Raw genomic sequence first — 22,507 nt, 5'->3', positions numbered from 1 at the left:
CCCCCGGAACCGGAAGCCGCTCCATCCTCGCCATCCCATTGGCCGAACCGCCTTTCCCTCACCATCCCTCCCGCCCCTTCCGGGCTCCGCCGTTGCCGGGGCCGCACCCGGAAGCTCCCGCCTCGCTTCCGGGGCCGGGCACCGCCCCCCCTCCCCCGCAGCCCCGTTTCCGGTGGGGCTGAGGCGGGGCGGGCCCGGGGCCGGGGGGGCGGTGGCGGCGGCGGGCGGGGCCCGGGCGGCAGCGCGAGGGGGGCCGCAGGCGGCACGGCCGGGCCGAGGCACAGGTAACGGAGCCCGGGGAGCCCGGGGGGGAGGCTGGGGGCCGCGGGGAGGCAGCGCCGGGGGGCGGGGGAGGCGCCGGGACCGGGGTTGGGGGAGCCCCGGGGGAGGGTGTGAGGCCCCCCCCCGGTGGGCTCGGGGCTGGGCCCGCGGGGTCTGGGGGCTGTTGGAGCTTTGTTCGGCGTTGGGACGCGCCGGGGGGGTTGAATGGGTGGAAATTCACCCCAAATTTGGAACCCGGGGGGGTCACCGGGACGGTGCCAGGCCCTGAACCGGGCGGTGAAGCCCGCAGCGGGCTCGCTGCCCCGCCAGCCCCCTCGCCGTCGCCCTCCCCCCCGCTATCGCGACATGTCGTGAGGCTGCGACGCCTCCGTGTTCGGAGCTCGCCTCCTCGGGGGGCTCTCGGGGGTCCCCCAAAACCCGGCGTGGCCCCGCAGGGAGCTCACCGTGAGCTGCCCGAGGCGATCGGGCCGCTGATCACCCCATTTCCCCCTTTATTTCCCCCTTTATTGCCCCATTTCCCCCTTTATTGCCCTGTTTCCCTCCCTATTCCCTCACACGAGCTTCCGAGACCCCTCAGTTCCCCTCGAGGCCACCCTGGAGCCGCCTCCCCCGGGGTGCTGGCTTTCGGAGGGTCCCTGTGGGTTCAGCCTGCTGGGGGCCGCCCGGCTCTGACCCGGCCCCGCTTGGGGCGGGAGGCGGCCGGGAGGTGCCTCGGCTTGCCGGAGGTTCGCCCGCCCTTTGTTTCCCCCAGGAGGCAGGATTTTGTTCCGGGGGGCAGCGGGGAGACCTGATTCAGCGGCTCCTTGCGTTGCAAAGCTCGGCGGGGCCCTCCCTGCCAGCAGGACGAGGAGTCCGGCAGAGGCTGATGGCGAGCAGAAGTGCAGCCATCGGAGCTCTGTGTCTTTTCTGGGGGGTTTTGCCCCAAAAGAAGCCTGGTGCTGGCTCAGAATGGGGTTTCCAGGGCGTTTTCCCCAAGAAAATCAAAGGGGGAGCAGAGGCAGGAGCTGCCCCGTGCCCTGCTGGGGGTTTTGGGCTGCCTTTCCTCACCTTGGGGAAAAAAAAACAACAGCTAAAAATAGTGTTTGGTGCTGGAAGCGCAAAGAAAGGGGTGAAACAACGAAAGCATTAAACACCCGGGAGAGGAGCGGCCCACGATAAAGCCTTGCACGTTTCTTAATAGAAATATGGTGAGATCAGGGCCTGGCCGTCTCCTTTTAAGGCAGTGTTTTCAGAAGGAGCGAGCCCCAAACGCTAAAGCCAGTGTTTCAGGAGCGATTGCTGAGCAGGCACGGGAGGATTGCGGGGGAAAACGAGCGGCTGGGCCGGCGGACAAAGGCATTTCAGCTGCTGTCCTGTCCGCAGGGCACACGAAGCTGAGGTTCTAGCAAATGTGTTCGGCTCGCAGATACAATTAAACGGGCCGAAAATTGAATGCAAGTTTGAGCCCGGGGCTGTTAAACACGGAGCTGATTGTTTCACGGTCTCCTGCACAGGAAAGAGTATTGGCTTTGCACTCTATTTATCCTCTTCCTGGGGAAAAGATGAAAGCGGTTTATATTCATACGGACAAATATTTGCCTCTCTTTCAGATTCCGCCCGTCTCCCAAGGCCGGGGCTCGAACCCTGCCCGCTGCAGCCCCGGCGCCCCCCTCTCTTCCCAGCCATGCTCCGGGCGGGATGAAGCTGGAAGCCGTGGTCGAGCAGCTGCAGAAGCAGCAGCAGAAGCAGCAAAGCCCTCTGCAGATGGATTCCAGGGAGCGGCAGCAGAGGCAGCTGCGGGAGGCCCAGCTGCTCTACACGCAGCAGCTGGCGGTGCAGCAGGCAGTGCTGGCAGCCACGGCCGGCCGGCCTTCGGGCGGCTCCAGCGGGGCTTCCCTGGGCAGAGGCCCGGCCGGCGCCGGGGCCGCGCGGGCTTTCGACGAGAGCAGCATGAATTCAGAGCCGGAAGAGGAGGAGGAGGAGGAGGACGAGGAAGAGGAGGAAGACGAGGAGGAGGAGGAAGGCGGGTTGGAAGGCGGAGATCTGGAGGACGGCGCCGATGTGACTGGGAAGGAGCCGTGCTCCGCTCTGAAATACTTCCACGCTCCCAAAGCCGCCCAGCACAACCAAAGAGTGGCCTCGACCTCCAACCCTCCTCCGGCCGCGGGGCACCCGCGGGCACAGCAGGGCAGAGAAGAACAGGGTAAAGACACTGCCAAGCAGCCCTACTCCGGCTCCCCGGCCGCGCGCTGGAGGTTGGACGAGCAGCTCAAGCAGGTGAGTGCTGCCCTCGGTCCCTCCTCCCTCCCAGGGCTGTGTCTGCAGCCCGGCTGCTGCGGGAAGGGGGCAGGAGCTGGGCAGGAGCAGAGCTGTGCTTCCCCACTGCGTTCCCCTTGTTTTTTCTCTGAGGCCTGCAGCTCAGCTCGCTTTGCAGGTGCAGGTTTCATAGCTCAATGCCAGAGGATCGGTGATTTCTTTCTGCTATAAGCAGGTGTTTCGGGCAGTACAGCGCTTGTGGGCTGTGTTGGTGCAGAGCTGGCCTGCACAGCCTTTTGGGGATGTTTCCAGCATCTGTAGCTGTTCAGAAATGGGGCTGAGGGGCTGCGTGGCTTCAATTAAAAGAACAAAATGAAGAGTGGGCTTTAGCTGTCCTCTCCTACAGGTGTTAGCCCGAGTGTGAGCGGGGTTAGGTTTTCAGATCGTTTTTTGTCTGAGCTCAGAAGCCTTGTACGGACAAAACCAGATCTGTTTTCTTTCCCTCCTCCCCTCTTGCAAACACGATGGGGTAAAAAGGCCCGAGCTGCGCAGCGGCAGCTGATAAACGGTGAAAAGTCTGCTGCTGGTCGCACACACGGGATTATTTGCTTTACACTTTCATGGGCAGTGGTTTGAGGGGGAACTGTTAAACCTCCACAAGCCTTACTACTTCTCCCAGCCTGCTCAGAGCCCGCTGCAGGCTCCTGCCCTGTGGTTTCTCCATGCTGGCTTCTCCAGAAGAGCTGCCCCAAATGAGGAGCTGCTGTAGGGAAAGGAAGGGTGGCTGTGTCAGTTGGGGCACAATCACTACAGAAACTCCTTCAGGATTTGCTGGATTGTAATGGCTGACAAAAACTTCCTCTTTTGGGCTGGGGAATGCTGGGCAGGACTCTGGTTTCAGGGGCTCAGCCTCAAAAATACACCGAGGCTTCGGCTGTTTGTGCTCCTAGCCTGGCGGGTGCCACCAGGGATGGCACCGTGCTTCGTGGCAGTTCTTGCCTATCTTGAGAGAGTCTGTGAGTCACAACGAAATGGCTTGGGAGGGCAGCTCCAAGTGTGTTGTGGCAGAGCAGCGCTGTCCGAGCTGTTTTCCACCTGATGTGCCATGAACTGGCGCTGAGGCAGCTGCTTCGGCCCAGATCCGTGGCATTTCTGCAGCCATCGAGTGTTTGCGTGGTGGCTGCAGCCTAAACTACTCTGACTTCAGGCCAGTGTGGTGGGGAAGGCGAGGTGCACAAAGCTCTGGGAAGCAAAACCTAATCCTTGCCGTGTCAAATGGATCCCTTTCAGTACAACAGGTAAAGAAAGGAGCTGGTGAAACTTGTGGATGTCAAAGTCCTGGAGGAGCACCAGCCCCGCCGCAGCAGCTCCAGGGGTGGGAAAGGGTGCGAGAGGATGGCAGGAAGCGGGCAGGCTCTCGTGCTGCCCCAAGGTCGATCTGTTCCTGGCCCTGAAGGTGGAGTGCTGGGCTGGAGGGGCGCCTGCTGTGCCCCAAGGTGTCCCCGTGCCAGTCCCGCAGGTGAGCGGGGTCGTTGGGGTGCTGCGGCGCGCTCCAAAGGCCCTGTCGAGGCTCATATTCATGCTGCAGGTGAGGTATATTCACCTTGAGTAGGGTAAATATTGCAGCTCAGCTTGTTTGCGTTCACCAGCGCAGCCTGCATACCAGGGAGTAAAAATTTAACTGCGGGACCGGAGCCGGGGAGCTGCGAGGAGGTGGGAATACCCAGGCAGGGGGGCAGTTTGCTGCCGGGACTGCAGAGGGGCACCAAAACGTGCCTGCGGCTGCAACCTGCCCCTGTAAAATCCTGTGCTCCGAGCTGCAGCACGCTGCCCAGCTTCAGGTGTTCCATTTGAGGTGTGTACCTCAGAGGTACCCGGCTTTTCCTTTTGTTTTCCTGTGAAACGGTTGATTTGGGGCAGGAAAATCTGGGTGAGATGCAGAAGGGGCTGCGTTCTGCGGCTGATTTCCCAAACGGTTCCTCCCCTTGTGTTTTTTTTAAACTGCCGTTGAGGCTGGAGGCAAATAACCTGCGAGTTTACGCTGCTCCCAGCTAGGTCTGCCCGGGGAGTATTTGTGGTATGCGTAATGGCTGCTGCTCGCAGAGGGGAGAAAGTCACTCCTGTTCCTTCCTTGAGCGTGACTCGTTCCCCCAAAAGCGACGTCCTCGCAGAGGAGCACATCTTGAACGCGTCAGGCTGCGGCTGCCCGGGAGGCACACGGCGTGGAGGTGGCAGGAAGGTGGAGGGAGGCTCCCGGGGAGGCGAAGCCCGGCTCCATTCACTGCCGGCCAGCCAAGTAAATAATTGTACGACAAGCCGGCAGACAAAAGAGCTGGCTCAGCTTCTGACCCAGGGGCGGTGGGAATCCCGGCAGCACAAAACACCGAGGGAGGGAGTGGACTTGCTCGGCGGCGGGCCGAAAGCCGAGCAGGGGGTGTGCTCAGCTCGGCCCACAACCCCTGCCCGAATCCAGCGCCGCTCCCACGTCCCTCCTCGCAAGGGCGCTGGGGCCGCCCGCCTCTCCCCGAAGAAAAAGCAGCTTTGAATTCCCCAGGTGAAAACTGGCAGCTGGTGGTCTGTGGGTTCTCGTCCTGCGGTCCCTCACACAGCTTGGCAGTGGTTTAGGTTACCGGGGAGAGGCAGGAGGGGCAGCACCCCGGCTCCTGTCTCTTTGCTGCCTGCCCAAACTCCTTTTTCCCACCCGGGCTGGTGCAGCATGAGCCGTTTTGTGAGGCTGCTCTTCCAGCAGGCAGTTAGTTTGTGCATTCCTTCGCGGAATGTAGAAACAAAGGCAGGGTTTTGAGGCACCAGCTGATATCTCCTGCCCTCCTAAACGCAGCGAGGTAAAGTCTCAGCAAAGCACGCATCTGATTTCAGCCTAGCTCCTGCGCTGTTTTTTTCTAGGCTTGTCTCATGTTAGAGCCTCCGAAATCACCAGTCACTCCTGAAAATCCTGACCTAAACTTTTACAGAGGTCACGCTGTTGATTAAGAGAAGTCAGCTTAAAATAATTACTTGGCTTTTGCTCTAGGCACGAGTGGCTGAGATTCCATAACCTGAAGTATGTGCCTCGAGTGCCGCACGTATCCAGGTATTGCTCGGGAGACACTCATTAATCCGCGGGGGGTGAAGGTCCCAGGAACAAAAAAGCTGCATCTCGGGGAGCTCGTTTCTTGCCTCCTGCTTATTTCAGAGATCCAGGGCCCAGTTCAAGGGCTGATTCAATTTGAATTCCCGTGGGTCACCGTTCTTTAACGTTGTAGTGGAAGGAGGGTTCCCCATTGCCAGGTGACAGCCGACATTTGGTTTCTCATGTATTAACAGCTTTGTTCTGCAGGAGCAGGTTGTGGGTTTGAAGTGGCCGATGGCTGCTTCTCCTTAATTCGTGGTGTAGGTTTGTTTTGGCAAAGTCTTTGTCCCTGGGGTAGCCTGCTTCTGCTGTAGCAACTGAACTGGGGTTTGTATGGATCTGCAGCTTGAAGAGCAGCATCAGTGGCTGGGGCTTGGCTTAGAAAAGACACCAAAATAACCAAAGAACAGGGGGGAGAGGAGAACCAATAAACCATTGTGGTAATGACCACAAGAGCCAGGTTTCCAGCCCTGAGTGTGCGTGGTTGCACGCTCCCAGGGACTGAAGATGTCCCTGGCTTTCAGTGCTGCACTGCAGAACCCGCGGTTTGTGCTCGGAAGGAAAAGGGACCTGCGGGCAGAAAGCAACAGGGAAGGTGTCTGTCTGTAGGCAGCCTCGAAAAGAAGTCTCACGTGCCCATCTGCCTTCTCCCTGGCTGGAAGTCCTGCAGTTAGTTGCTGCTGATGCCACCCAAAAGGGAGAGGCTGGCAGGGGTACAGAGTTGCCTAAATCAGCAGGTGGGGGCATCCCGAACCCGCTCTGCTGCTGCCTGCCCAGGGCAAGGCTGCAGCCCACACACGGCTTGAATCGGGGCATTCCCCCAGATCCTCGTCTCATGGGACAAGTGCACAGGATTCATCGGGGCTTCGCTGCGTAGCAGCAGCTGGGCTGTATCTGGCAGTAGAGCCATGGGGTAAGGAGCTCATTTATATCCTGGGGAAGATGCGGCTCATTTTTGGGTTCATTCAGGCACTAAATTTATCCTCGGGAACAGTCGCAGCTTGTCTTCGTGGTGCCAATTTGTCGATATTTAGCTGACAGCGGAGATGGTAGGTGGCAAGAGCTCCAACGTGTTGCATTCTTCTGCTTCTGCTTTCTCACTTCAGGGTGGATCTGAGGACCTCTCGGGTGGCGGTGAGAATTTCTCTTCCCATAGCCATGTTAACGCCGAACGCGCCTCCTTGTCACTTGGGTTGTGGTTAACTCCGAGTGTTTGTGAATAGGAGCCCTTCACAAAGAGTCCGACTTTTCCTTTCGGGTGAGGAAATAGATTCCTGTTTTGCAAGTAATTGTGTCGGGGCTGCAGTCGCTAGGTTGAGGGAGCACAAAAGAAACTTTATAAAAACGGGTAATTAATCTGTTAACTCGGGTCCTTTCTTCCCTTTCCTTTCCCATCCTCCCCGCCATTCCTGACATCACTAAAATGTTTTCAGCAACCAGCTTTGAAGCTGGAGATCCTGAATTGAGCTCTGTTATTAGGCGGAGTGGGAAGGGTTTATTCCAATTCCAGCAGGGCTTTACCAGGCGGGCTGTGTCCGCAGTAATTATAACTCGGTGCTCCACGCTTGAGAACTTGCAGCTCAGGGCAGTAGTCCTGATCTTATCAGTGTTTTGTACTACAACAGTTTGCTTTATAATAGCATCTGTTTCACTTCCTAAGGCTTAACTCTACCCACAAAAGGAATTTCTGTGGATTCCCTGATAATCCTGAAATTGCTGCCCCTGTACCTTTTCATTGACTCGCTGCTTTCGGTTAACCCAGGGGGTGAGGGAGGGGCTCGCTTCTCCACCACCACACTTTGCCAGGTCTCTACGTGGAGATTTCGGCAGCTTTCTGGCCTGAAATCCACATCTAGGCTGCAGGTCTGCAGTGGAGGGGCGCAGACTGATTTCTGAGTTTCAAGCCAGGAGGATTTCTTTTCTTTTTCCTGCTCAGCAGGTTAGGGTTTACCTTTGGAATGGTTTTGTAGTCTGGTGAAACCTTGGTAGACCACACCAGCTGAGCCATTTTGCTCTGTCCCTTAGTATTTCCTTCAGATTTTGTCCCTTAATATTTTGCTTTTACAGAGCACGGTGTCTTGTTGCAGCATCTGAGGGAGGGATGTCCTGCAGGCAGGAGTTCAGGCTGCTTGTTTGTAAGGTTTTTGTCCTCGAAAGGGTGAACTGGACGAAGCAGGAGAGTGTTTGGCGCTCTCCTCCCCGCCTGCTGGGTAACTCCTGCGTTGGAGGAAGGGGTTAACTCTGGCTTTCAAACACGGGATTGGAAACCAAAATTGCTCTGGACATCTGAGCTTCCCTCTAATAAGATATTCCAGGTGGTTGGGGAGTAATCCTAAAATAGCCGCAGATATAATTGCTGCTGAAGGCAGGGCCGCAGCCTCGCGGGGAGCACTCCGGTGGCCCCCGAGGTGCGCCTGGGCACGGGCTGCTCCCTGCCCGAGCAGCGCCCAGCTGCTCCTCCTGCCTTTTTTCTGCAAGGAACTCGGGGTAAACCCATTCCTGTGGTGACTGGGAGCAGTGGGAACGGCTGTTTGTCAAGCACCACAAATTCCCTCGACGCCGGGCGGTGGAGGGAGAGGCAGGGCTCTCCCCAGAGAGCGAGCTGCCTCTCCGCGCGGTGTTTTTTCCTTCCTGCTCCTGCTGCCTGCCTTATACAAAGGTCTTTTAATGACTTGTGAGGATATATTGATTTCTCAGGTTCCTGCTGCTCGTGCAGAAGGCTTCTCAGCACAGGGCAACTTTGTTTTTCTAGGAGGAACGGAGAGGAAGTTTGATACCCACGCTTCCTCCGGGCTCTGTCGCTGTGCAAAATGTATTTTGTGCTCCGAGTGCAGCACCCGCGGCACCTTCAGGGGGCTCTTCGTGGGTTGCCCTGCTCCAGTTGTGCTCAGGTCGCTGTTCCAACCACTGCCACTGCCAGGAACCATTTCCAGCCTGTAATAAAAGTAGCGGGAGGACTGAAGATGCTCGTCCTCAGCTGCTGATGCCACCTGCAGTCCCTCACCTCGGATCACTCCATGTCACGCCAGGTGACAGCCAATTTTCTGGACATATGGCAAAACACGGCCAGCTTTAAGCTCCTTTTCACTAGCTAGAGTGGGGGGAGAACTACATCTGTGCTCCCAAACACCTCCCGATGGAGGTACGTATGTTCTGCTTACTTTGTGCATCGACCCTTCACCTTGTGCCTTATTCTAACCACCTTTTCTTCAAAGAAAACAACAAAATAGCTCCTGAAGAGGCTCTAATCCCATGTGCCAAAATTTTATCAAGTTCAAACCTGCTGGCAGTGGAGAATTGTCTTCTCGAAGCTCCCTTCTCTTCTCTCATCCTCAAATGTAGTGGAATAAGCTCTCAGCATGACCTGAGTTCCCAATGAAAATAACTGTTTGGCTTCTGGAGCACCCTCTTTAGGCTCTAACACCGTGAGCAGGGTTGCCCTGGGGATTTATAGCCAAGCACAAACTTGGGAGGAAGGCAGCTCAACCCTCTGAAAGCCATTTTGCCTTGGGTTGGGTAAATTCAGGGATATAAAATAACTGCTGCCCTCTGAAGAGCTTGTTTCCTGCTCTGACTCTTCGCCCAGGTTTGTTGATCTGAGTTAAGTCAGTGGGGTTTTAGGAGCAGCTGGATGTTACCATAATTGGCAAAGAAAAAAAGCAAAACACCCATGTTTTTAATCTCTGCTAGCAAAGGACACCCCCGTGAATCCTCCTGCGAACAAAACCGGCCTTCAGATCTCTTCCTAGCGAGGGCTGGGAATTGATCTGCTGTAATAAACAGCTGACATAACAGAAGTGGCAATAATCCCCCATTAAATATCTCTCAGTTGATGGGACTCGCCGGATAATTGACTTTCCAGCAGGAATTACTGGCTCAAACTAAATCAGCAGGCATTAGGGCGGCTCACTGCAGTGGTTTTAAAGGGGGAAATGTGGCTTTGGCTGGCCTTGACAAGAGCTATTCATCTTTCTAATTCAATGGACGTGTCACAACCAGATGACTCGGAGGTTTCGGGTATTGGACCACCTCTCTAATTCACCCGCATTTTCGTGCCGGGGCCTCTCGCTTGCTTCAGCTCTCTCCTGCCTGCTGCGTGTCTGTGGGGGCAGAGGGTGGGCTGAGGCGCTGTGCCAGGTGGAGGTGGCTGCGCTCCATCCTCGCGGGGCTCTGGAGCACATCCTAGGTAAAGTTTGTGGTTTAAAGATGCTCGGGCAGCTGGCAGGGTCGGTCTGCTGCTCTCAGTCCTGCCACGCAGCCAGGGGCTGCCTCTGCTGGTTTCCAGCCCTGGTGCTGGTTGCGGGATGATGCTGAGCTACCAACCACAGCAAGCCTAACCAGAGGAAGCCTTTTAATGCCTAAGAAGAATGAATCTTTATCCAACAGAGCTGGGTTTCCATTTCTCTGTGGAACAGCCGGATTCGGCAGCTTGCAGAAGTAGAGGTGCTGGGGCGGAGAGGAGCGTTCCCCTTGTAGCATCTCCCTCTTTCCCTTTGGCATACTCGGGTTTTGGCTTTGCAGGCAAGCCAGGGGAGGGCAGAAGGGAATTTCCAGGTGAGCAGGGAGCAGGTCCTTCGTCTGGCTAAAAGGACAGAAAGGAGAGCTCTGTGTGAGCAGGGGACAGCTGGGTAGCACCCCCACCTTCCAGCGGGGGCTTTTAGCACGTACGCTGGTCAAAGCTCTTTCTAGTTTCTTTGGTCTAAGCCATTCCCTGCCTTTGCGCGGTGTTGTGCCTATAAATGTGTGTCTGCAAGCTTTCTGGAGTTGTCCCCAAAGCCTTTCCTTGGCACCTCTTTCAGCCTCTCGTTCCTCTCTCCCCCTAGAACGGCAGCGTGACCTGGAGCGATGAAGGTGACGGCTGCCGAGGAAGAGAAATTTCACGAGACTTTGCCAAGGTCAGTGCGGTCACAGGGATTGGGGGGGAGGGACTGGCTTTGGGGTTTTCTTCCCCTGAGCTGTGGCAGAAGACGACTACTGAGCCCTCGCTGTTTTGAGGGCTCAAAGTTGGCTGGTTTGCCTGTGGTCTGTGGAACGGAGCCGGAGCTAAGCCTTGTAACCGGCCTTCTCACGCTTAAAACCTTGGGCAATACTTTCTCTGGCTGGGAGAAGAGTGTTTTGTTTCTGGAGCCCCATTCGCACTGTGGTAATAGATCTGAAAGTGGCAGCAATGTGTCACATCAGCTAGAGGAATTCATTTTGAACCGAGCTGCCTTTCTGAAAGGGCGCAGCTAATTGCTTCACAAACACAGCGGCGTGTTTTCTTCCCAGGGCTCGGTGTGTGAGCAAGCACAGAGCTGCCCAGGAAAAGCACCCCAAAGCCCCTCTTCTTTTGGGCTAGATGAGTACTGAGCAGTTAGCAGCACCTGTAGGCACTCTGAACTACATTTTTCTCCCAGTGAATCTTTTGCTTTTCTGTTGATCTGTTTCCCAAGAGTAACTACAGCCAGTAAAAGGTTGCATGGAGGTATGCGAATCTTCCTCAATGCAAGCAAGAAGGAATTAAAATCTGCTTTACATGCAGCATTGTCTTCTGTCTTGTTCCATATCCTCCCGTATCTCGGTGGGACTGACTGCAGCCCTGTCACATTGTGGCCTCACAGGGTTCTTGACAGGTGAAAATTACATTTTCTGTGCAAGAGGTGATGCTTGTGCCCGTCCCTTCTGGAAAATCAGCAGGTAACAGCGATGTGCTGCACCTCTCCTTTGGAATAAGCTTCCTATGGAACTGGTTGCATTTTGAAGACTTTTGGTAAAACAATTTCAGCAACAAAATGTTTCCAGGCTGATTGTTCCTATTGAGGCTTTTCTGGCTTCTTTCAGAGCAGCCTGTCCTGCCAGGCATTAGTTACAGGGAAGCTCTGTTCTTTCACCTCCCCCTTCCAAGGGACTTGGTTTGTCACTTAGGTGACAATCCCTGAAGAGGGGAGTTACGAGGCTAGGAGAAGCTGCAGAGAAGTTTCCCACGCAGTGCCCCAAAGGTACAGACCACTAACCTGCCCTAACCACTGTTGCGTTCCTGTTGGTTGTCTCATCTCTTCCCAGCTTGTCTTCATACATACAGCTTCTCTCCCCTTTGCTTTCAGCTGGTTTCAAACCCTGCTCTGCAGCAGAGCTTCCACTACCCGAGTTAAACCCTGTTCCCTTCCAGGTGCCAGTCTGCACGGCCCCTGGACAAGTTCCTGAGGGGCTCAGCAAGGCAGCAAGCCATAAAGAGGGTCCTCAAACTATCACTGTCCACTGAAGAGCTCAGAAGTCCATCCTCATTTTGCCTCCTTGCCTTTCTTTCCCCCAGTACAAACCCCAGATGATTTGCTGGAGCAGGCTAATACTGTTACTTCATCTGTTCCCTTGTGGACTGTGCCTTTATTTTTATTTTCCCCTTCCAGCTTTATGAACTGGATAGCGACCCTGAACGGAAGGAGTTCCTGGACGACCTCTTCATCTTCATGCAGAAGAGGGGTGAGTGAGCTTTTGTTGGAACTGGTGAAGGGAAAACGGGGCCGGGGGGTTGCCCCAGCAGGCTGACTCCTTCCCCCCTGCATTTGAAAGAACAAATCCAGCTCTTGAACTTGCAGATCAGATGGAAGGGCAGGGTAAGTGTCGAGATATTTACCTTGGGAAATAAGGAGCTCAGCAGGACAGAACTCTTGTGCCCTGTAAGCTAATGTCACAGGAGGTATTTCTGTTCCCACACTCCCACCTAGTACTGAAAGTGTCCATGCACCAAGAGCCTGAGCGACCTGGTTCCCCCAGGGTTTTTGAAACGAGGCTGAGTACCGTGGGGGATTTTCTGGTCTCCCCTCCAGAATAAGCTGCTCAGGTGGCATGATCACACATCTCCTGTTCTGCTTCCGTGGCATGTGGAAGCCAAGTGTGAATGCCGTCACACGCCGTACAGAGTTCACAAGCTGGGGCCTGGAAAAATAGATAAAGCCAGGTTTTCCTTCAGATTCACAGCGTGTCAGCTTTCCACGTAGTAACCCCGTGTAACTGAGTGCGGGAGCAAACAGTTCAAAACAGTTCTCACGTTCCTGCCTACGGTGTCAGCAACTTGTGTCTCTCCTGGTTACAGGGATGGTGCTGCATGTGTGAAGCAGCTCGGCTGAGATACCCTGAGTCTTTCCAGCCCCTAGATACCAAAGTTGAGTTCCCTCATTACAAAGTGTTATAAAATAAAAAAGTAAAAGGTGTGGTTTCATATGAAACAAAGGATGTGAAGCTGCAATCAACGGCACTGTTTCATGTCGTGGTTTTATTTCAAGCTTTATTGATGGTTCAGAACCTTCTGTTGGTTGAAACACCCAGGGGCTCTGAGTGTGTGTGTCAAGGCACTGAACGGCTGCGGCACTGCCAGTGTGAAGGGGCAGCGCTGAGCTTTGCCAGGAGCTCAGCGAGGGGCTTTCACATCTGGGGCTTCCTACAGGGTGCTTTGTTAGCACTGACCTTGGTGGACGTGCCCATGGAGGGAGCTGATTAGTCACCTGCCTCTGAGTGTTTCTGGTAAATCCTTTGTGGTGCTCTTTTCCTTTACCTCTCCGAGCATGCCAGGCCAGTCTGACTTGTCTAACAGAGATTTCTTCTGACAAAAAGCACTAAATTGTGCAATGGGCCTTTTGATTGTTTCCCAAAAGTGCTGAGTTGTGAAGGTAAGTGTGAAGAGCAGACATAAAAGGGGCCCTTTGCTCCCTGCTGGCACAGCACGCAGCGTGCTGGACCAAACGAGCCAGCTCCTGTGCAATTGGAGGGGGGCAGCCCTAGTGCCACCAGCAGTGCTGTGCCCTGAGAATCTCATAAAGTGTAAAGATGCAGGATCAGTCTCGTCTATTTGAAGATTACCTGCTGGCAGGATTGGAGCTGGAGTCTCGTTTCCAGCTGGTATTTGAGCCTTGAATCTTTGGGATGCGTCCCCTTCTGTGCGTGACTAGACCACCAGACCCGCTCAGCTATTCAAAATGGGAAATCCAGGCACAATTATCCCAAGTCTTCTTCCTCTGCATGTCTTTCTCCCTGGCGTGGCTGGAGCTAACAGCTGGCCTGGTGAATTTTAATCCAGGAGCTTGAGGTTCCGCTTCCAAGTCGGTTAAAGCCTGGAGCTGGGTGTTGCTGATATTTTCGGCTTTCATGTGCAGAGGCATAACCAGGCTTAATTAGCTGACTTGCAAATGTTAACCTGAGCTCACATATTGATGCAAGGGCTGGGATGACTGACATCCTGGACAATCTGAAGGGTGTGATTGGCAGCAATAGAAACCTCCAGATACCCAGGGAGAAATCTGCTTAATACTTTAGTGTCTCCTTCCTATTACCTTTTAATTATTTATAATTGACACCTTCCTGGTGCAGGGGCTGAGCTGGTCACCAGCTGGCTGCTGTAGGAGTTCAGCTTTTAATCATCTGGGCATTTCCAAGTGTATTTGTTTTCTGGAGGCTCCCTTGTTTTCTTGCCCGCGAGAAGGCTGGAAATGAAATCGAAGAGCCCCACCACCCGTGGGGGAGAGGCGGAGTGAGCTGCCAGCTTTCTGCCAGAGGGTCTGGAAACGTTTGGCCCTGCTTGGGGAAACTGGCTAGATCGCAGGGAGTGGGGCAGTTTGGGGCTTATTTTGTATTCTGGCCACCCCCAAAAGCAACAGGAACAAGGAGGTGAGCTGCTTTAGGTTGATAGGAAAACTGAGAGGTGTGTGTTGAAGTGAGAGGCACCTTCTGGCTCTGGTGGGAGCTGCTGTGCCTTACCGCAAAGTAAATCTTTTGCCCTGCTCTCAGGGGCTGTATTGTGCATTTATTTGCCACGTCTCCTCTCCCCACCGCCCTCTGCAGCTGCACTGTGTTTCTGTAGGGAGCAGACGGGCTTGCCCACTGCGTGCCATATTCTGGTGTGTCCCAAAATCTGGGGGCCTCTACAGCAAAGCGATCACAGGGTGCCATTCAGACTTCAACTTCTGCTCCTCTCACTTTACATCCCTAAAAAGCAACCTCAAACAACCGAGGCTGAGCAGCTGCCTTGCTCTGAAGGGTCCTCCAAAGCTGGGTAAAGCTGAGGCCTCATTGCACCTGAGAGCCAAGTGCTGTGCTTCTTAGCTTCTAGGTGTGAAGAGCTGCTTCATTTGCACCTTGTGTCTGAAGGGAATGGAAGGCAGCCCCGCTAATAAACGCTGCTGGAGGAAAGGTGGGGATTTTGCTGCCATCAGGGAGCATCCGGAGCGCTGGCCCTTGCTCGGGGCTGGTGGAAAGCACGGGCTGCTAGCTGATGCTGAACCAAAAAGCCTGATGCGAGAGAGAAACGCAGATTTCAGGAGCTCCTGAGTAAGAGGAGGGATGAAAAGATTTGGCTGTTGGTGCTGCCGTTTGGAATGTACCTAGAAATGTGAAGCCATGAAACAGGCTTAATGCAGATCAAATGTGCAGGTCTCATCTGCCTCTGAGCACAGCAGGTTGTCGCTGAACGACCACAGCTGCAAGCGATAAAATGGCCCTTCGGTGGCAATAATGATGGAAGGGGGAGATGAGAGGGAGGCTGTAACTCTTCCTTTGTTGGGCTTTTTATTCCCCGTGTGGGGTTGGGCGAATGGGCCCCACCCTGGCGGTGATTGAAGGGGCAGATGGGGCGAGGAGGGGACACCAGGGCTGGGTGTGCGGCCCCCTGGGGACCCGTCCCACGCCACGACCGACCTGCTGCAGCTCCACGGGGACCACGCTGGGTTGCTGCATCCCCGCTCCCTTGCTCAGCTCAAGCCAAAGGCTCTTTCCTCTCTGAGCTCCTCCTCCTGCATCGCCGATCATTTTGCAGCACTCGTGTATCCGAAATGAACGGGGAAAGAGGGTTTTCGAGTGCCAAGGCTAAAACATTAACGCAGGAATTAACTCTGGGAACGTCTGTGGCGAGGGACGTGTCGTGAACCTGTGCAAAATGAGCTTCTCACGCTGTGGGCGTGGATTCCTTGGCACGGTAGATGTTTGTGGTGCCTCTGAAACTCCTTTTTTCCGTATCGCAGCCCTCCCGGAGGAGTGCTCGTGGTTTGTGGAGCAGCGGGTTCAATAACACAAACACCGAGCAGCCAGCTGGGTGACTTGGTGTGCTCAGCTCTCAGTGCTCGAGACGAGCACTTCATCTTCAGGGCATCTTCCACTTTTCAGACCTTTCTTACCCTGAGGCCATACCCTGAAGCTAAATTTTGGCTGTGTCTTTGTGGGATAAAAGGCGTAAGTAAGACAAATAGCAGAAAAACATCAATATTAACCCAGTAGTGTGCTCTGGGCAGCACAGCTAGCCTGTTTAGTCCCCTAACAGTGAAGGACTGTCAGTGGTGTGATTCTTCCTTGTAGCAGCCAAGCTATCACCGAGCTGAGCACGTTCCACTGGCCAGGACAGAGCTGGAGCAGCAGGACTTCCACCCCTGGTATCAGCAGCGTTCGTGCAAGAAACTCCTCTTGAGAAAAGGTTTGATGGGGAAGAGATCTAACTGCGTGCTATGGCGTATTAGGAAGGGCTCCCTTTCATGGGAAGCTGTTTTGTTCATTTTAAGTACCGCCTTTGTGAGGAGCTCATAAAACGTCTCCGATTGTACAGCTCTACTAATTTTGTTCAAGGTTTCTGCATGACCTTGGTTTTCCCAGATGGCTTGACCATTCTGGTTTTTTATGTGTATATACATAGAAGGGGCTTTGTCAGCCTGACCGCGTGGTTTTAATGTTTTCCTGCTGTTGTATGCCCTGCACATTTTAGATGTGGAAATGCAACAAATCCAGGGTATTGACAAAAGCATTTACTGATGGGTTCTTTTATCTTTAGGCCAAGTGGTGTTTATGAAATGTTTGTCCAGGGAATTCTCTCCGTCCCAGTGATTCAATTCTGCCGCTTTCTTCCTTTCATCCTCTGGAGATATTCTGAATCTGAATTAAGCAGTGCAGCTCTGTAAATGAGACATCAATAGACATAAATTCTCAGCATCCTCTGTTTGTGCCGGCTGCCTAACGCTGAGCTGCAGCAAATGCTTCCCCAAATAGCAGCCGGTGTTCTGCAGTGGAAAATTCTCACTTGAGGCACTGCACCAAGCCCAGCTGGAGCATCTCCTGCCTGAGCCACCCCTCAGCAGAGCTCTGGTCTGGATGCTCCAAAGCAAACAGGCAAAGTTCCTGTCCCCATTAACGCCCTCCGTTTGTGCACGGCTACATCTCTGCCTCCTCGCCCTGCTTAACAAGCCTTTACTTCCTCGAGTTTTAGGGGGAACTGATGTTCCCGTTTAAATTCCTCGGTAGCATCCAGAAGACTGTTGCAGGGAGTGCCTTGCAGGTGCCTGAAAGTCTCCACCAGACATGGAAGTTATGTGGGGGGAGTTTACCTGGGCCAAATTTGGGGTAACTTCCAAGTTGTAAAAAAGCAGTTTTTTTCCCATCTGAAGCAAATTTTCCCCTCCTCCTGCTTTTTTTTTTTTTTTAATGTACTGAGCATTCATTCCACACGTGGAGATGTGAGAACTTTCTCCTTGATTGGGATAAGGCCCCCAGCTTTCCGTTTGGAAAGATCTACAAAATCTTTTCTGGGAAAATACCCAGCATCAGTAACTTCTCAGTTCCAGTGCTGAACATCCATGGGTTTTTAGCAGCTGAAATGTTTAAATATTGTTTTAGCTACATGGAAAACTCAAACTCTTAGTGGAAACTGTGGTTGTGAATGGGAAAATAGTATCAGGAGTTTATGTGGATTACAGATTTGTTTTAAGTTTAACCACCATGAAGAATGCTTGAGCAGCTTGGCTGTTTTATTCTGTATTGGACAGGATAGATAAAATAATTTGGTGTGATTGGCTTTGCATGAATCTTTCTGTAGCTTATTAATGTGATCCCAGGCTTGCTGTAGGATTGCCAGTGGGGGATCCCTGAATCCCAGGCACTCCTGGGCATACAGAGTTGAGTGACGGAGTCAAAGGTGTCGTTCCTCCCTTCCCCTGAAGATTGAGATGTCAAACTGTAACACGTTTCCCCAAAAAACTGGTGTCTGGGTCTCAAATCCTGGACTCCCAGAGCTCTTCTGTATATGGGCGCTTTGTTATGGGTGTTTTAGCCTCCCCCCCTAAACCTGACAGCGTGTTTTCCCAATGATTGATGAACTCGAGCACTTGACCAGCGGAGGTAGCTCAGCACTGAAGAGATGACCCCGCAGATACCCAGCTGGATGGAAGGTGGAACAGTTGGGCGTGAAGATGCTCCGGGTTTTAACTTGGCGCAGCCTGACCCCCTTTATTCTCCCCAGCTGCCCCCATTTCTCTGCATTTCCTCCTGTATTTGGAACTCACCTCTGCCTAGAGGAGTTTATCCACTCGGTTTGAAGGTCGTACGCCTGGAAACCCCCCCACCACGGCTGTCCCACATCGGGGGAAGAAATCTGTTAGGGTGAGGATATTGGGCACGGCTGGGGTCGAGCTTGGTGCGAGAGCACCCATCTCCGTGGGGTCTCGGTTTTGGGGGACAGAGGAGCACCCCATGAGGTGAGGTTAAGGCAGCTGGAGCCTCATCCAGTATTACTGGCTGCCTGTTAGGCTGCCTCCGGTTCGGCAGCCGAAATCTGATAAGGGGCTGCTGTCAGCCTCGCTTACCGCCGAGGGAAGCCGAAACTGATGGGGTTTTGAGGGGTGCCGATAAGAAGCGGGCCTCCTGTCAAATAGAGGGTGATTAATTACCCTCCAGCCTGGCTCCCGCTTTGAGAGGAGTGTCTAATGGTCTGCAGGCTCGCGGATCAGGTGGTGACATTCCCACTGGGAGGCGCGAATGCCCGCTGTGGAGATGCCACGAATGCGAGGAGAGATTAGATCAGCTGGGGCACCGAGGAGAGGAGAGCTTGTTTCCCTTCTGTGCCTACCTTTCCTTTTATTTGAACGCTGACTTAGCCCTTAGGATGGGCTCAAAGCAAGAAGTAAAACCTGCAGGCAGAGGAGCTGGGGTGGCCGAATGCTCCCTGCGGGCTGGGTTTCTGTCGAAATGGGTTTTACCTGCTCGAGCGTGGGGAGATGTTCACACCAAGTCATTGTGCTGTCTCCTGAAGGAACACCAAGATTTCTTCAAGCTTGGGTTCAAAACTATTCTATTCTTGTAAATCAACACAGACTAAAAGGAAAGCCTCTTCCTTTTGGCGTCTGGTGTCTCTTGTTTCTTCTGAGTGCTTGCAGGAGACGGGAAGGAGCAGCTCTTCCCTTGTGCAGGGTATCACCTAAATGCCCCCTCTCTGCCCGTGCACTTTTTCACTCCAGAATGTGCTGTATCACACTCCAAATGTTATTCTGTGGGGTAAGCCTTTGGGAGTCGTGCCTGCTTTGTTCTTTACCTGAAAATGGATACTTCTGAAAGTAAATTGGGTAGGAAAAAAAAAAAACAACAAACTGGGAGGCAACTGAAAAAAATACTGCTTGGGGCTGGGTATAATTAACTGCTCTTTGTCTCTTGCGTGCAGGACAAGTTGTGGCTTAGGCTGCTTGGTGATGGGGAACTCCCTGCAGTGGGTTTTTGCTCAGCCCGAGGAGAGGAGTGAGTCTCTTGGCAGGGGATCTCTGTCACGGAGGGCTCGTAAAGCCGAGGAAATCCCTGCGAACCGGAGGGAACTCATCTTCCGTGATCCTGTTACAGTCTTAGGGGGGCAGTTGTCTTTGTTTAACGTCAGTCTGCCTCTTCAGATCTGGGTATAAATCTGAAGCCTGGCTGTGTCAGGATGAAGAGCACGGAAAAAAACACCTTGGGCAGCGTGCCTGGGTGGGCGAGGAAGACTTTGGTCCAAAACAGGGTCCCGTCGAACACAAGGGGAGGCTGAGCCCCAGCACTGGGTGCTGGCTGTCATCAGAGGGGAGCAGGGGAGCAGAGCCTGCGTGTGCTGAGTGCTCAGCACCCCTTCCTCAGATAATGCTTCGTTGCCAAAAGATGTCAAAACAGTCACTCAGGGATTATCCGGGGCTCACATCTTCCTCCCTCTCTTCTTAAAGAGCGAGCATCAGCTTCCCCGTCAGCCTCTCCGACACAGGGGACATTCAAGCCCCTCCATATAAGCCCTTTAGGCTTCTGTTGTGTCTGCCTGAAACAGAAGAAGCTTTTGAAAGGGGTGAAACAGCTTGGCAGAAGGGGCTGCTGTTTTCCCTTGAAGGACGGAGATGTTTATAGCTACAGTCAGGCTTCCTCCAGGGAACCTCTTTATGCCAGAAATCTGAATTGTAGCTGCAGCTGTCTTTCCCTTCCCCTATGGTATGGGCTGGGGGCTGAGTCCTTTTCCTTCCAGTGCTGTTTTGGGGCTTTTTGTCCTGTTCCCAGCCCCTGTGGTAAGCACAGGGGGAGGCAGGTTGGCTGGAGTCAGCAGCCTCTTGCCCTGGGGCTGTGTTCCCACTCTCGGCTCTTTGCTGCGTCCCCTGCTCGGAGCCCGGCAGTTAACACAGCAGAAAGGGGGAACATTTATGCTTGTCCTACAGCTTCTCTTCCCGAGGTCTCCCACGCATATCAACCACACACCCCTTTTTCCAGGGGGCGCAGCCTCCGGTGTCCCCCCGCCCTGGCTGCTGCCCTGCAGGGATGCCCACGCTGGCCTAGCTGGGGTTTGGCTGAGAGGACCACGAGTTGCTTCCCAGGAAAACTCCGAGGAGAGGAGCCACCCGTCCTCCCCAGCCTCTTCTGGAGCCGAGCAAGGCTTCCGGCTCTTTGCAGCCGTGCTACGCGGAGCATTTCTGTGAGCTGGCAAAACCCAAGCTTGAAAGTACAGTAAAATGAGTTTGCCATCAAAAGGCAACAAGTCTTACGCTGTGCCCCCGGCTGCTGACCTTTCCCTCTGGAATTCTCCCCTCTGACCTCGGGATCATTAATCCTGATGCTGCCAGATGACAGTAATCCATCACGGCCCCTGACAAGCCTCGCAGCCGCCTGTGAAAGGATCCGCTCGCCTTCAGCATCCAGCCGTCCCATGGCACTCGTTTTTCAGCCCTTCCTGTTGGAGCGCTGGGGGTTTCCAATAAAGACTTTATCGCCTCGGAGCTGGGCTGGGGGAGGAGGGGGCTCCACGAGCAGCTCGTCCTTGCTTCCCAGCTCTGCTCGCAGGCAGCTGCTATGAAATGGGCCAAGGCGGTGAGGAATACGGGGAATTCACGGGGTGCAGGATGCAAATCACGCTTGGCTCGCTCGTCCCGTGCCCGAGGGTGTTCCTTGGAGTGGTCTCCACCTAAGGGAAAGCCCAGAAGGAAAACGAGTGCGTGCCCATGCGTGAGGATGGAAGTCGTGTCCCTGCTGTAAAATTCTTCAGCCTGCTCCAAGAAACTAGAGAATTAAAAAAAAAAAAAAGGTTTTAGATTGGGTTATGAAGCTGCCGATTAAATTCTGGGGCACTTCAGGCCGTGGGGTCTGTTTAAAAGAAAACTGCAGGAAGGCAGGGTGTCAACAGGGTGGTAACGTGAGGTCAGCTCTGGGAGCTGCTTCCCCTCCAGCTGTGAGCAGGCTCTCAGGAGCTGGTGAAGCCCTTACTTCCCACCCGTGTAGGTAACGTCTGTCACCGGAGCTTTTGGGTAAATTTACGTTTTCAGCTGCTGAGGTGGGGAGGTCTAGAAGAAAGCTAAAACTGATGAGGATAAGTGGAGCATTTTAAAAAGGAGGTATTTAATTTTGCTTCCACGTTAGTGGGTTGAGGAGCCTTACACATGACCCCTTTCACTCCCCATCTGGTCGCTGGACTGAAGTTTCACCTGGACCAGCTCATGCCCTTCGCTAAATGGGACTGGGACAAGTGGGTAGCAGTGGGGTTGCTGGAGGAAAAGGTCTCAATCCTGCCCCGGCAGCGCCCAGGCTTTGCCCCAAATCGTTTTCTTGGTGATTTCCTTGTTGTGATGTTCTGGCTTCCCTCGCTGCTGGGGCACAAACGCTGAACTGCTGCTGAAGGGAGGTTCTGGGGGTGGGAAGAGCAAGTCCGAGCTCTGTCTGGGGTCCTTTGAGACAAATCTTCCCCTGCTTATGCACTGGGAGCAGGCTGGGTGTGACTGGTTGCTGCAGCTTGGCTGATGGATGATAACTTGGGGCTGGTAACATGATCGCTCCCAGCCTGAAACGCTGCTGCTGCCGCACTCCTCGCCCTCCTCGCGACGCGCCGAGACAAAATGGTGCCGGGGAGAAACGAAGTGAAGCGAGGGTTGTGTCTACATGGGCAGACTGGCTCTGGCTGGAGCCAGAAGGCATCCAACAAGCAGGAGCCTCTGCTCCCGCGGGGAGCTGTCGCATGGGAAATGCAGGAAGAGGATCTGATGCGCTGGTGGATGGCAGCTTGGGAATGGCAGCTTCATGGCCAGGGAAGGAAAAAAGGATACGAGAGAGAGAGAAAGTAACGGGGCGCGTGGGGTGAGCCTGACCGGGTTGCTGTTTACGTTTAAGGGTTGGTGACTGGGGGAAATTGAAGGCTGCCCTTTCAAAGCTGAAGAAGTTTGCTGCTTTTATCCGGCATCTCGTTAACCTGTGGGAATTGGTGCCGTGAGCTAATGCGTAATAGGCTTCAAAAAGGAAGGGGGGGGAAAAAAATTACACTTACATGTATAATGAGGACATCTGCAGAGCTCGCTGAGCTTCTTTTCACTAACCAGAATAAAACCCATTTATAAGGGCCATAAACTGCTCTGCTCCGGGGCATTAACCGGCTCGCTGGCTGATGAGCAGTGGCAGGAGCCTCCCCTGTGGGTTGGGTATCCCATAATTGTCCATTACGGCGTTTCACCGGCTTTCCTGCACCGGCTGGTGCTGGGCATTGTGGTCGACAGGATACTGACCTCCGATGGACCGCTCTTTGATCCAGGACAGTATTTCCTATGCAAAATAAAAGGCTTGCTGCATCAGCATCTTTTTTCCCTCTCCTCTCCTTGC

General features: G+C 54.0%; 1 protein-coding gene across 2 annotated transcripts in view; it reads left to right on the top strand.

Moving 5' to 3' along the window:
- The first annotated feature begins 139 nt into the window (after positions 1-139).
- ARID3B (AT-rich interaction domain 3B) overlaps positions 140-22,507 on the top strand; it is a 31,673-nt gene continuing 9,305 nt past the window's right edge. For both annotated transcript variants that reach the window (XM_084532228.1, XM_084532227.1), the window contains exons 1-4: positions 140-284; positions 1,872-2,538; positions 10,471-10,542; positions 12,034-12,106. In XM_084532228.1, coding sequence (XP_084388354.1) covers positions 1,960-2,538; positions 10,471-10,542; positions 12,034-12,106 — 724 coding nt within the window. In that variant the 5' untranslated portion in view covers positions 140-284; positions 1,872-1,959. The remainder of the gene's footprint in view (positions 285-1,871; positions 2,539-10,470; positions 10,543-12,033; positions 12,107-22,507) is intronic.

The sequence above is a fragment of the Aythya ferina genome (genome assembly GCF_964211825.1).
Source record: "Aythya ferina genome assembly, chromosome: 11".
In the NCBI taxonomy this organism is placed as follows: domain Eukaryota; kingdom Metazoa; phylum Chordata; class Aves; order Anseriformes; family Anatidae; genus Aythya; species Aythya ferina.
This window is presented reverse-complemented; position numbering and strand designations above follow the sequence as displayed.